Consider the following 13,494-nt stretch of genomic DNA (forward strand, 5'->3'; position numbering starts at 1 on the left):
ATATGAAGACTTTACTTTTTTGGTGTTTCCTCTAATTCCTGTGGCTAGACTCAGGATGGACCATTCAGATGATGTTAGTGTGCATCCTCCTCACCTTTGCTCCTGTGTGTTTTTGAGGACCCTTGTTGGGACTCTAGACCCTGGATGTCCCTCTTTGGGACACTTGAGCACATCTTCTTTCCTTCTAGAGCTTTCATTTCAATTAATAGTTGCTCTGATGTGCTGACATGTGAACCCTAAAGTGTTCATCTGTGAGTATACTTTTTTGAGATATGAATGGTTAGTATCTCAACCACTATATCTACCTATAAACAAATGTAAAGACATTGCAATATTTTATATTATTAATATAATATACAGTACCTATGTAAGATAGAATTAAGACAGACATGAAGCCATATATTTTTTGATTATTCATTCCATTGGCATGAAATTTAAGTTCAACTAAATTATCAATAATTATTGATAAATATTATTTCTGAAGTCTTATGATTTTCAGGAAATAAAGTATTTAAATACTAAATTTTTTTTTCTTTTTTTATTATTAAATCATAGCTGTGTACATTAATGCGATCATGGGGCACCATACACTGGTTTTATAGACCATTTGACACATTTTCATCACACTGGTTAACATAGCCTTCCTGGCATTTTCTTAGTTATTGTGTTAAGACATTTATAGTCTACATTTACTAAGTTTCACATGTACCCTTATAAGATGCACCGTTGGTGTAATCCCACGAATCACCCTCCCTCTACCCATCCTTCCCCTTCCCTCCCCCCCTCTCCCTCTTCCCCATATTCTTAGGTTATAACTGGGTTATAGCTTTCATATGAAAACCCTAAATTAGTTTCATAGTAGGGCTGAGTACATTGGATACTTTTTCTTCCATTCTAAAAATATGGAGCACTTCACGAATTTGAGTGTCATCCTTGCGCAGGGGCCATGCTAATCTTCTCTGTATTGTTCCAATTTTAGTGCTGCCGAAACGAGCACTAAAAACTAAATTGTTTTCATCTGCCACTAAAAAGATAACCAATGCTAATAGCATTTTGGGAGAGAGCCTACTTGTGTGGTCTTTGTAATTTGTATATAATGCACCTGTCGGATGAACCTTTGGGATTGTGATTTATGAGTGGTAGCAAATGTCCATATAGCATAGTGCAGTTTGGTGTCTTTACAGTGCTGACTTTCCTAGGAATACGATTGGTTTTTTTTTTAATGTGTATGTGTAGAGCATTTAAGTGTAGGTGGCTTATGGTGCATGACTCATTTCTTGTCATCACTGAATTCCAGGGAGACTGACGAGCAGCGCCTCCTGTCCACTGTCAGGCACCTTGAACTAGAGCTGGATCACCTGAAGTCGGAATTGTCAACTTGGCAGCATGTGAAGACTAGCTGTGAAAAGATGGATGTAATACATGAAAAAGTATGTTTCTTCTGCTTTTACTTTTTGTTTTATAAGGGAAAGTAAGAGAAAAATTGAGTTGATGACTTAGATTTATTAAGTTCTTTAATTTCAGCTTCCTTTAAAAACTTTTTAAAACTATATTTGAAGGCTCAGCACCCGTAGCTCAGTGGTTAGGGCACCGACTACATATACCGGCAGGTTTGAACCCAGCCTGGGCCTGCAAAACAACGATGACAACTACAACAACAACAAAAATAGCTGGGTGTTATGGCAGGCACCTGTAGTCCCAGCTGCTTGTGGGGCTGAGGCAAGAGAATCACTTAAGCCCAGGCTGTGAGCTGTGTTACCATGGCATTCTACTGAGGGCAACAAAGTGAGACTCTGTCTAAATATATATATATATATATATATATATATATATACACATATATATATATTTGAAGTTTTTAAACATTTCAAAATAACAAATTCAAATTTGCTGTTCAGAATTCCCCCCAGTCAGCAACATAACACCACACCAGTGTCTTTCCATATGTCTTCATATGCACACGTCCAAGGTCAGCACTGATCTGGGCAGGATGTTTGTGTCTCTGCATACAAGTAGCCATGCACCACAGCCTTGCTCTGTTTCCTACTATAACATCACTGATCTGCCTTCAGGTCTGTCTGCCCTTTTGTAGAGGAGAAAATCTAGACATTTAACAGCTGCTTGAGGATGAGAACACAGCATTTAGTCATAATAAGTCAGATCAGACAGTTGATCAGGAAAGTAATTGTAACACAAATTCTTCTTTTTTTTGAGACAGTCTTACTTTGTTGCCCCTGGTAGAGTTTCGTGGCATCATATCTCACAGCAACCTCAAACTCTTGGGCTCAAGTGATTCTCTTGCCTCAGCCTCCCGAGTAGCTGGGACTACAGGCACCCACCACAACGCCTGGCTATTTTTAGAGATGGGGGTCTCGCTCTAGCTCAGGCAATCCACCCTCCTCAGACTCCCAAAGTGTTGACAAATTCTTCTTAATGTGTAGAGAGTTCCTAGAATTGTTAAGAAGGGAAACAGTGGAGCCATACAAAGCATCTTACTAATTGGATCTGCAAATTAAAATAAACTCCTGTCTTTAGTGCGCAGATCGACAGGCGTGATGACGGCACCCATACTGACTGCTGGCGGTGGGCTTGCTTCTGGCTAGTGGGACAGTGAACACCCATGGCCTTTGGGAGGAAAGTCTTAGGATAGTAACCAGTTATAAATGTGCACTCACTTTGAAAACAGCAACCAGACTCTTGAGTACCAAGCACAGAGGCTCTAAGAGGCCATTGCCGAATGGGTAGCATTGAAGCGGGTGAGGGCAAGGAAGCAGCTAGATGACATCTGAGGAGTGTGGGCTGAACAGTGGTAGGTCTGTGTGGCTGTTCTGAGCAAATGCGCTGGTCTGTGTGTGTTACCATGGAAGGTGGTGCTTTTCTTGTGCTGCTTCTCCCAATACTCTATTCCTTATAAAGCAAAAAGAGAATTGTAGGGTGGCGCCTGTGGCTCAGTGAGTGGGGCGCCGGCCCCATATGCTGAGGGTGACAGGTTCAAGCCCAGCCCCGGCCAAACTGCAACAAAAAATAAAATAGCCGGGCGTTGTGGCGGGCGCCTGTAGTCCCAGCTGCTCGGGAGGCTGAGGCAAGAGAATCGCATAAGCCCAAGAGAGGTTGCTGTGAGCCGCGGTACAGTGAGACTCTGTCTCTACAAAAAAAAAAAAAAAGAGATTGTATATACAGAGTGACACATGTATGTACACAAAAATAACACACATGGACATACTAAGCATAAAGTTGCACTTTAGGTTCTTATATATGCCTATTTCCTTATGAGAACAAATTTGCTGAAAGCAAGGGGCACTTTCATTCTTCTTTACACCTAACCTATGGGGGTGCACAGTGGGTGCCCTGTTGGATGGGGCATGCTGGCTGAGCAGCGTGACATGGACTCTTTCTCTTTAGTTCCATGGGTATAAATTTTATTGGTAATCATGCTTTTGTTTATTCCTATTTACTTTAATATATTCCAACAAATTTGGAGGGGTTTTTAAATTTAATATGAAGGAAAATTGTGTCACAGTTCAGTGGTACATTTTGAGAAGGTATATAAGATAATTTACATGAAGAGATGAAATGATTATGGTGTTAAGATTGTAAATTCATGTTACATTTACTAATTATATTACCAGGTAGATGCCCAAGTCAGAGAAACTGTCAAACTCATATTCTCTGAAGATCAGCAAGATGGTTCTCTTGAATGGCTGCTCCAAAAGTTTTCTTCTCAATTTGTAAGCAAAGAAGATTTGCAAATTTTATTACAAGACTTAGAGCTACAGATACTGAAGAATATCACCCATCACATTTCGGTGACAAAGCAGATCCCCACTTCTGAGACTGTCGTGTCTGCTGTGCACAAGGCAGGGGTTTCTGGAATCACAGAAGCGGTGAGTCGGCCCCAAGAAATGCTCGATGCCAATGTCATGGTCAGATGGATTACCTGGTTATGAAGCCAGCAGGTTGCGATGTTGTCTTCTAAGGATGGTTGCACGGGAATGCAGTCTGGCATGAGTGAGGTGATGCCAAGTGTGCTTAGCATGGTGCCAAATTCAGAGCTCAGTGAATCTTGTTGCTCTCTTAGTGAGCTGAGTGTGATGTGTCATTCAGCTGCTGCTTAGGATGCTTTGTAGTTTGTGAATCTTTTTGTCCCAGAGATACTATCTTCCTGTGTGTGACCTTATCTTCTGATATTGCATAAAAATTCCCCAGTAATACCCAGATTATAGTCCCAAAGCCTACTCCTTGCTTTGTTCAAGTATTATTGCTCCCAGGGATTTTTTTTCTGTTTCTAAGATTTACCGTGACTGTTGCTGAGCCCCGAGTAGAGCAATTCTTGTGCCTTCCCATCTCTGTCTCAGCACGGGGCTGCTGAGACACCGCCTTGGCTGTCATCCTCTGAGTGTACTTTATTAAAATATTCTCTTGATAGAAGCATCCAGTTTTCATTTGTGCCAGTAAAACCTAAGTCTTTTCTGTTTCACATTGTCTGTCCAGCAAGCACGTGTTATTGTGAACAATGCTTTGAAGCTGTATTCCCAGGACAAGACCGGGATGGTGGACTTTGCTCTGGAATCTGGTGGTAAGTAAATAGACATTGTAATCACTGAATTAAATGGCCATCTATTATTGAGTGTGAACTTGAGAAGTTCCAGTAGTAAGAACTTGATAGAACTTTAAAAAATCTGAGATAAGAGCATTATTCTGGGCAAGTCCCTCGTATTTCTTTTTTCTAGTTAGTTACTTTTAGGACACATGTTTTCCCTGGAAGAGTTGGTGGTATGTGCTTGTGGCCTTGTCAGGGTCTATCTATATCACAGCATGTGGGTCAGTCCCACACACTCTCCTGTGGTTTGGTGGTAGATCCTTCAGCCCTATAGTGGAGACACAACAGTGATCACCAAACCCTGGCCCTGTGGAGCTTCCTCTTCAACAGTGAGAGGGGCAATAAATAGAAGCAGGCTAAATGGATAGAATGGCAGTATGGTGTTTTGGATCTTCAAAGAAATACAAAGGCCTGTTGTGGTCCATCAGTCTGGGAGATGCTGCAGGTGCCCAAGTGTAGACCAGAACTCTTGGGGCCAAATGCATTTGAGAAGTCAGAATCGTACTTTAGTAAAGTACTAAGGTCCACATGATACCCTTGGTACTGGGTACAGCCTCCCAGGTCCAACACAGGTCCCTCATGTCTTTGAAGAAACACATGAGATAAGTAAAAATAGAAAGTGACTTCATGTAGGAAGATTTTGCCACCACATATGTGTTACAGAAAATCTTGATTTTTTTTTTTCAATTTTTAAAATGTAGTGATTCCATAGGAGGCCTGGTGGATAGGGCAATGAATTTGGAGAAAGTAAATCCTATTCTTAATTAAGAATAGGATTGATCTAAAGTAGAGGCTTCTTTGTACGAGTAAAATACTTTAAAGTTTTAAAAATACTTTGAATATGGGTGGCACCTGTGGCTCAGTGAGTAGAGTGCTGGCCCCATATACAGGAGGAGGCAGGTTCAAACCCAGCCCCAGGTTTGAACTGCAAAACTGCAAAAAAAAAAAAAAAAAAAAAAAAATACTTTGAATAAATCCTTAATATGGGTAATGAGACAGCTTCCAAAATGGTGGAATCAAATACTAAAACAAAACTTAAATTTTACTTTAAGGTGGTAGCATTTTGAGTACTCGCTGCTCTGAAACTTATGAAACCAAAACAGCGCTAATAAGTCTGTTTGGAATCCCACTATGGTACTTCTCCCAGTCCCCACGAGTTGTCATCCAGGTGAGTAGACACCTACCCCCTGGGGCTGCACTTGGTCATATGCAGGCTCCCACCTCTGCCACCTGGTCGAGGAGGCCCTCAAGCACAGGCAAAGTGCTGGTTGTGCCCAATTTATTGATGCATTTCCTTAGCTTTTTATCAAGGTATATAAACAGATTGAAAGTATACAGATCATAAGTATTCAGCAAAATTTCTTAAAATGAACACCTGTGAAACTAGCACCAGTATAGGAATCAGCTTTCCCAGCATCATGAGGCTTTCTGACACATCCAGTGGCATCTGGACTGGGGTAGGGTTACCATGAGTGGGTCCTGCTTCAGCGTGAGTTTCACATGGGTGGAACCACACTGTCATCCTCACCCTGTTGTTTTTCTCTTTGTCATGTTTGTGAGATTATTCACCATGCTATAGGTAGTTATTTGTTCATGTTCATAGCTGGTTGGTCTTGTGTTGTGAGATTGTGAGTTGTCTAAAGAGTGGGAGTGGGTAGAGATGAGCATTTGTCAGAGTCCTTTGGGAACCATCCTCATCCTGAGACCCCAGCTCTCCTTCTTTTGGTGTCAGTGTTGATTGCTCTCCCTAAACACTGCTGCCAGCCTTTGTGGAATTGTTCTTCCCTGAAGACAATGGAATATACTGGCTATGTGCCTCAGGGCACCATGCAGCTGCCTTTCTTTCATACCAGTTTGTAGGCACCGCTGGTGTAGGCGGTCACGTGGCAAGGCCAACAGGACCACCTCCATGGCGTTGCCTCCTGCTCCTGGCCATAACCAAGTCCTCAAAGGCCTTGGTGTTCTTGCCACACCCCAGATGCTGCACAAGTGCACAGTGCTGTTGCTGTCACACTGCTGAGAGCTGGTGATGGCGTAGTGAGGGCTCTAGGTGTGTTAGATGTACGTAAGGGAGAGAGCGGGACAGTTCCAGAGTGGGAGAACTAGAGTGGGAAACGTTTAGTATAAAGAACTGTTAGATATTATGGGATTGGAGTAACAAGTGATTGGCTACTGGGAAGTAAAGAGAATTTTCAAAGAATGTAGGAATGGCAGATGTGAGGACCAACTCCCACCCCAGGACTGAAGTGGAACACCTGAGAATTGTCCCTTGCTTTGCCCAGGGGTGAAGTCCAGATAGGACATGCCACAGCTTGCTGGACAGTGGGAAAGATTCTTGCTGCCTTGCTGGTAGATCCTGCCAGAAATCCATGAGAGGCATTCTGCTGCACAACTCCCAAGAGGGGCGCCTCGGTTTTCCTCCTGCACCCTGCATTGACAAAGGCTACCCAGCTCCATTTTTCACAAGGCAGGCTAACAGGATGGATTTGGGCCTAAGAGGCAATAAATAGATACCTGGCACAAGGGAGAAAACAAAATGTATACAGGCATGCCATTCATTCAACCTTTTCTCTATAAAACACAGATAGACGTGCATATGTCACTGGACCTCACAAGGGTGGACTGCTTGCTCTCGCCTTGCCCCCTGGCTATAGCCGCTGCTCTGGTCCACAGCCTGTTTCACTAGTCCCCATTCATGGGCTCATGAGTCCTCTTCTCCTTTCCCCAAGGACACCTATTATAGTATCCTTTATGCCTCTTCCCGGCTGGTGCATTTTGTGCTTTAATCATCAGCGAGAATGTGTGTTTTTTTACAGCACAATCACATGCTCTGTCAAACTTTTGTATTACTGTCACTCTAATGCAAGAGAACTGGTAGTTACATCTTATTTTAATTTGAATTTTTTATTTATTGTATAAGGAGCAGAGCATCTTTTCATATGTTTCATATTTTTAAAGTATGTTTCTATGTCTTGTCCATTTTTCTTTGTGGCTCTGGTTATCTTAACTTTCATAAAACTTAGGTATTAGAGATAATGACCTTTGAGATCTAAATTACAAATGCTTTTTCCTAGTTTGTCTTCTGACTTTGCTTGTGGTGATTTTTACTGTACAAAAATTCTTTCATTTTTATTTCTGTATTATTAATCTTTGCACTTAATTGCTTCTGTTTTTTAAGTGGTTAAGAGCTTGTTCAAACTCTTGCACTGGCATTTCATTTTGCCTTTCCCTAGCCTGACATGTACCCGGGTAACTGCTGGGCGTTCAAAGGCTCCCAGGGCTACCTGGTGGTGAGGCTCTCGATGGTGATCCACCCAACTGCCGTCACTCTGGAGCACATACCAAAGACGCTGTCACCAACCGGCAACATCACCAGTGCCCCCAAGGACTTCGCAGTATATGTGAGTGCATTTGGTTGAGCTTTTCATCCCATCCCTTCCTGGGAATTCTCAAAGGCAAACGTCATCACAGCATGCCACCCTGCTGCCCTCTAATACTCGCATTTCCAGGAAGAGTAAATTATAAATAATATATTGATGTCCAGTTTGTATATATTGCTAAATTGAAGAAGCTAAATGTGCCTGGTTTTGAGAATTTTATTGATCACTTTTTACTTTTTTAATTGTTGGGGATTTATTGAGGGTACAAGATAACCAGGTACACTGATTGCATTTGTTAGGTAAAGTCCCTCTTATACTTGTGTCTTGCCCCCAAAAGGTGTGTCACACCCCGAGACCCCACTTTCCTCTCCTTCCCTTTTTCTGCTCTTCCCTTCTCCTACTCCCCTCCCTCCTTCCCTCTCTCTGCTCTTCCTTTCCCTTACCCCTTTGTCATCTCTCTCTCTGCTCTCCCCTTTCCCCACCCTCCTGTTGGTCACTTTTGTCTAGTCACCTATAGGGATGTTCGGACAACTGTGTGATATTGAAGCAGCTGAATGACAAATGATAAAGTAAATTGTTTTCTTATTCTTAGCATTTATAGAAGCAAAGAAATTAAGAAGACTCATACTCCTAGAGCCTAGAGAAAGTTACCATTAATACCATGGCACTTTTTGGACTCTTTATTTTCCCCTTTAAAAAATACAGTTGACCTACCTGGACAATTTAAAAAAAAAAATAGCTAGATGCAGTGGTGGGCACCTGTAGTCCCAATTACCCAGGAGGCTGAGGCAGGAGATTGCTTAAGACCAGGAGTTGCAGGTTGCAGTGACTTGTGATGACACTACTGTACTACTAGCTTGGGTGACAGAGTATGTGCTGTCTCAAAAAAAAAAAAACAGACAAAACTGTCCATAAAAGTTCATTTCCTGCCTTAAAAAAACAAAAGTTTTATCATAAGTGTTTTTGCTTAGCAGTTGAAATTTTTTAAAATTGTTTTTTATTAAATCATAACTTTGTACATTGATGCATTTATGGGGTTCAGGTTACTGCTTCAATAAGCAGTTGAAATCTTTTTGGACATCTTTAAATAGCATAAAACGCCATTGTGCAGCTGAACTCCCACCTGATGGATTCTCCTGTTGAATGTTTAGATTTTCCACTTTTCAATACAAGTGCAGCATCTTCCCATCTTCAGTTATTTCTGTAGACTAGATACTCAGCAGTGGTATCACGGTGTCAGGGGCATCAGGGTGTCCTGGTGTATGTGACTAGCCATTTTCACAGCAGAATTGAACAGTGAGCTCGCTTCAATTCCTCTCTAAGAAGGGAGCCTTCTTTTTTAATGTCTGCTAACTTGACAGGTGAAAAATAGTCTTATTTTACTGTGTATCTTTCTGTATTTCACATGCCTGTTTTTTTATAGATTCTGGTCTTGTTTTTGTTCATTTATCTTTCTGGATCTTATAAATCTTTCTTTTCCTTATGAATATTTGAACTTTTAAATGTATAAATATTAACCGTGTGTCATTCTGTTGTAGGTGTACTTTCCACTGTCAATTTATTTATTTATTTTGAGACAGAGTCTCACTTTGTCACCCTGGGTAGAGTGCGATGGCATCATAGCTCACAGCAACCTTAAACTCTTGGGCTTGAGCAATCCTCTAGAGTAACTGGGACTACAGGTGCCTGCCACAATGCCTGGCTATTTTTTAGAGACTGGATCTCACTTAGAGACTTAGTTCTAAGGCGAGTTCAGGCAATCCACCTTCCTCAGCCTCCCAGAGCCATTGTCACTTTTAATTGTATACTTAGTTACATCTACTCACTACCTGTAATTTCTTCCTTGGCACTTCTTATATCTAGAAAGTATTTTCCTATTATGAAACAGACATTCAAATAATCACCAATATTTTCTATTCTTTTTTTTTTTTTGCAGTTTTTGGCCGGGGCTGGGTTTGAACCCACCACCTCCGGTATATGGGGCCAGTGCCCTACTTCTTTGAGCCACAGGTGCTGCCTTTCTATTATTGTGATAAAACACATACAACAAAATTTACCATTTTAACCAGTCAAGTGGCATTATGTACAGTCCCATTGTTGTGCAGCCATTGCTCCTACCCATCTCTGGAGCTTTTTTGTCTTCCTAGACTGGGTCTAAGTCCCCGTGAGATAACACTCTCCCACGTCCCCTCCCTAGCCTCATACCTCCTTGCTTATTGTCTCCCTATCTCTGAGTCTGCTTTCCCTGGCACCTTGTTCTGCTGGTGATCTTGCCCTGCTCCAGGCTTGTTCAGTGCTCCAGAGTTTCCACTGGGAGTGTTGGGGGCAGCAGTAGGCCCTGCCGGCAGAGTCTGCAGTCATACACTGTCTTTTCTGTAATGCTGGCTAGTGTGTCTTCTCTTAGCCTGGGTTTTCCTATTCTGTGTAGTGGGAGGGGTCTTACTTACCTGGGGGGTTGTTGTGATTATGTAAAGCCCTGAACAGAATGCCCGCCCTTCTGGGGAAGGCCTTATCACTATGGTGTGGGGAGGTGATCTTCCCTTACTCAGGTTGTGGGGAAATAGTCATTAAGTAGCTCAGCATTGCTTTCCTATTATTTGATGATTATATGTCTTGGTTCCAGGGATTGGAAAATGAATATCAAGAGGAAGGGTGGCTTCTGGGACAGTTCACATACGATCATGAAGGAGAGCCTCTGCAAACGTTCCATGTGCTGGTAAGGACCACAGGCATCACACTTCCCTGGGGCCCCTGAGTCCCTTGGTAGCCCGCGCCCCCACCCTGCTAGTGTTGAAAACATGAAGATCAGTCTTTGAAAAAAGTTAATCTGAGCTTTCTAGCTTTGCTTTTCTTTGGAACGAACCTTTTAATGAGCTATGCATAGATGTCGTGTTTTTTGAAAATAATGAGTTCTTAAGAGTTTTATCCAAGCATCATTTCCTGTGATAGATTACTTGTAAAATTTTCATATTGGCGGTGCCTGTGGCTCAGTCCGTAAGGCGCCGGCCCCGTATATACCGAGGGTGGCGGGTTCAAACCCGGCCCCACTTGAACTGCAACCGTTGTGGCGGGCACCTGTAGTCCCAGCTACTCGGGAGGCTGAGGCAAGAGAATCACTTAAGCCCAGTTGCTGTGAGCTGTGTGAGGCCACGGCACTCTACCGAGGGCCATAAAGTGAGACTCTGTCTCTACAAAAAAAAAAAAAATGTAATTTCTAACTTTGTTGCTTCCTAGAAAACATCATAGTTGAGGAAGTGATTTGGCTTGGAGTTATTAATATGATATACATGTGTTTTCTTCCCCCTCAATTTCAGCAAAGACCTGACAGAGCTTTCCAAGTAGTGGAACTTCGGATTTTCTCTAACTGGGGCCATCCTGAATATACCTGTCTGTATCGGTTCAGAGTTCATGGACAGCCTGTCAAGTAAAAACACTACTTAACTATTTTTGTACATTTTTGTATATACCAGGACAACCTGAAACACTGGAATCCTTCATAGGTGAAGGCATATATAATAACAGGACAGTGTCACCGTTTAAATAAATGTTACTAACTACCAGCAGGAGGATGTGAAAATTTCAGTGACAAATGCTCTGATGCCCAACTTGCTATGTGTCCATTGAAACTGCATGTTGAGTGTGTTGTGTCTGTAAAGATTGTCAGCAGCAGAGGAAATTCGTTTGATTACATGGTTCTCATACATACATTGTTTCTGAACATAAAGCTCTTTATGTATTAACATCAGGAACAAAGCAAATGAAGGTTTAACATGAAGCTTTGATATTTAGCCTTTCGTTAGCTCTTCTGAAGTACTTTGGGAGGGCAGATCTATTTCTTCTGTTAAATCTAACACGTTTCTTTCAGGGAAAACAGTGTCACCAAATTTTCAGTTCTAAACATCTTTCCTTTAGGATGGGATTTTCCTTTATTCAGCACCAGTAGTTACTAAGTCTCTGGGTGGGAAATGACAAAAATGGCTTTTCTGCTTAGTTTGCTCTTACTTCTGAGAAGGATTTTCAGTCAGGTCTCATTGTCCTAGTATCTGTGAAGAAATATGGGAGTTTCATTCTTGTAGGTCAAAGTGAGTCTGATTTTAAAGGGGGGGTTTAGATCTAAGGGCATCACAAAAATGGAACTCTTGATCTCAGCTAAGCTCTTGGCCATTGGGATGCACATGTGAACAGGAACCAGGAAATCTTGTCTTGGGTGTTTTGGGGTTTTGAGTTTTGCGGAAAAGGGAACACTACAATGCTCTTAAGTCATTCAGAGGCTGTACTTTTATTCTGCTGATGCTTTTCAAAGGGGTTGTCCAGTGTGGCAAATTTTTGAAACCATCACATTTCAGGATCATGGCTTTTCCTACAACAGCACTTTTTTCTGGCTCCAGTTGGAATTTGCCTTTTATTACAACTGTTGGGCATTCTCAATGGATTCTTGTGAGACCCTTTTTGGTTATAATTAGTTAATATTTAGACTGTTTTAGTGAGCAGACTTTATAAATGAGGTATCTGCAAGGAACTTCAAGTGTTACAGATGTTTTACCTTAAGAATAATTTAAGTTATATTGGGGTGACAGTTTTTGGTGTACCGTAAATATTCTATTTCCAGAAAAACATAAAATGATGGTGCTGACTGGTTTTCTGAAGAGTTTTATGTATGTTGCACAACAGCCCTCAAATATACAAAACTACATATAGTAGCATTTTTTTTTTCATTCTCCTTAGAATTGGTACTATGCAGTTACAGTGGCTAAAATGTGTACAGATGTTTCATATATTACAAGTTACGTATGTAAATGAAAATTTCCTATAAAAAACAAATTCTGGAGTTGGAGGTGGAAATATTTTGAATATTAATTTATTTTTAAAGATGCAAGATAGGACTTTGTGCAATGTATTTTTGTAAATGCTTTTCAAAATATTTGTCTTTGGTAGTGCTTCTTTTGCTGCCACCAAATTGATAAGATGCTATTAAGATGTTTAAATAAAGAGTTTTAATTTTTAAAAGTGCATGTGATATTTCCAATGAATAATAAACAGTGTATTTCCTTTCTCAGGTTGCTGGATGGATGGTAGTGGGCCTGTGCCCTGAGGGTCACAGGTGTGAGTGTGTGTGTGTGTGTGGGGGGGATGATGGGACCCAGTGGGGCCGGTGGGGCTGGTGGACCTTGGGGCGAGGAGTCCTGGAGGATGCGGGGATAGGAGCTTGGTTTTCCCGTGGGCCATCCTCAGTTTCTCACTCGCCAGAGGGTCCCGGCGGCCCCAAAGCTACCTTCCAGCGGTCAGATGCCGGCGCCACCCTCCCGTGGGCACGTGAAGCACGGCGGGGACGGTGGAGTCGCCCCAATGTTTCCTGTTCCAGATTTTAAGATGCCTGCTGGAGGCCTAAGAAAGAAGGGGCTTTCTCGCGGAGTCCGGACGCGTCTAGATACCTACATCACACAGGGGCCGGGGTGCTCCCGCAGCCTCTGTCTCCCCTCGGGCCCGCGGCCGCCACCATTGTGGCGTCAGCGG

General features: G+C 42.2%; 1 protein-coding gene and 1 pseudogene across 6 annotated transcripts in view; one reads left to right on the plus strand and one right to left on the minus strand.

The window, feature by feature from the left end:
- Positions 1-12,988, plus strand: part of SUN1 (Sad1 and UNC84 domain containing 1) — a 63,763-nt gene extending 50,775 nt beyond the window's left edge. For all 6 annotated transcript variants that reach the window (XM_053555940.1, XM_053555937.1, XM_053555943.1 and 3 more), the window contains 7 exons: positions 1,298-1,430; positions 3,630-3,884; positions 4,492-4,576; positions 5,653-5,768; positions 7,834-8,001; positions 10,604-10,696; positions 11,295-12,988. In XM_053555940.1, the coding sequence (XP_053411915.1) occupies positions 1,298-1,430; positions 3,630-3,884; positions 4,492-4,576; positions 5,653-5,768; positions 7,834-8,001; positions 10,604-10,696; positions 11,295-11,408 (964 nt within the window). In that variant the 3' untranslated portion in view covers positions 11,409-12,988. The remainder of the gene's footprint in view (positions 1-1,297; positions 1,431-3,629; positions 3,885-4,491; positions 4,577-5,652; positions 5,769-7,833; positions 8,002-10,603; positions 10,697-11,294) is intronic.
- LOC128562863 (uncharacterized) lies at positions 897-997 on the minus strand (annotated as a pseudogene).
- Positions 12,989-13,494: the final 506 nt, after the last annotated feature.

The sequence above is a fragment of the Nycticebus coucang genome, chromosome 12 (assembly GCF_027406575.1).
Source record: "Nycticebus coucang isolate mNycCou1 chromosome 12, mNycCou1.pri, whole genome shotgun sequence".
In the NCBI taxonomy this organism is placed as follows: Eukaryota; Metazoa; Chordata; class Mammalia; order Primates; family Lorisidae; genus Nycticebus; species Nycticebus coucang.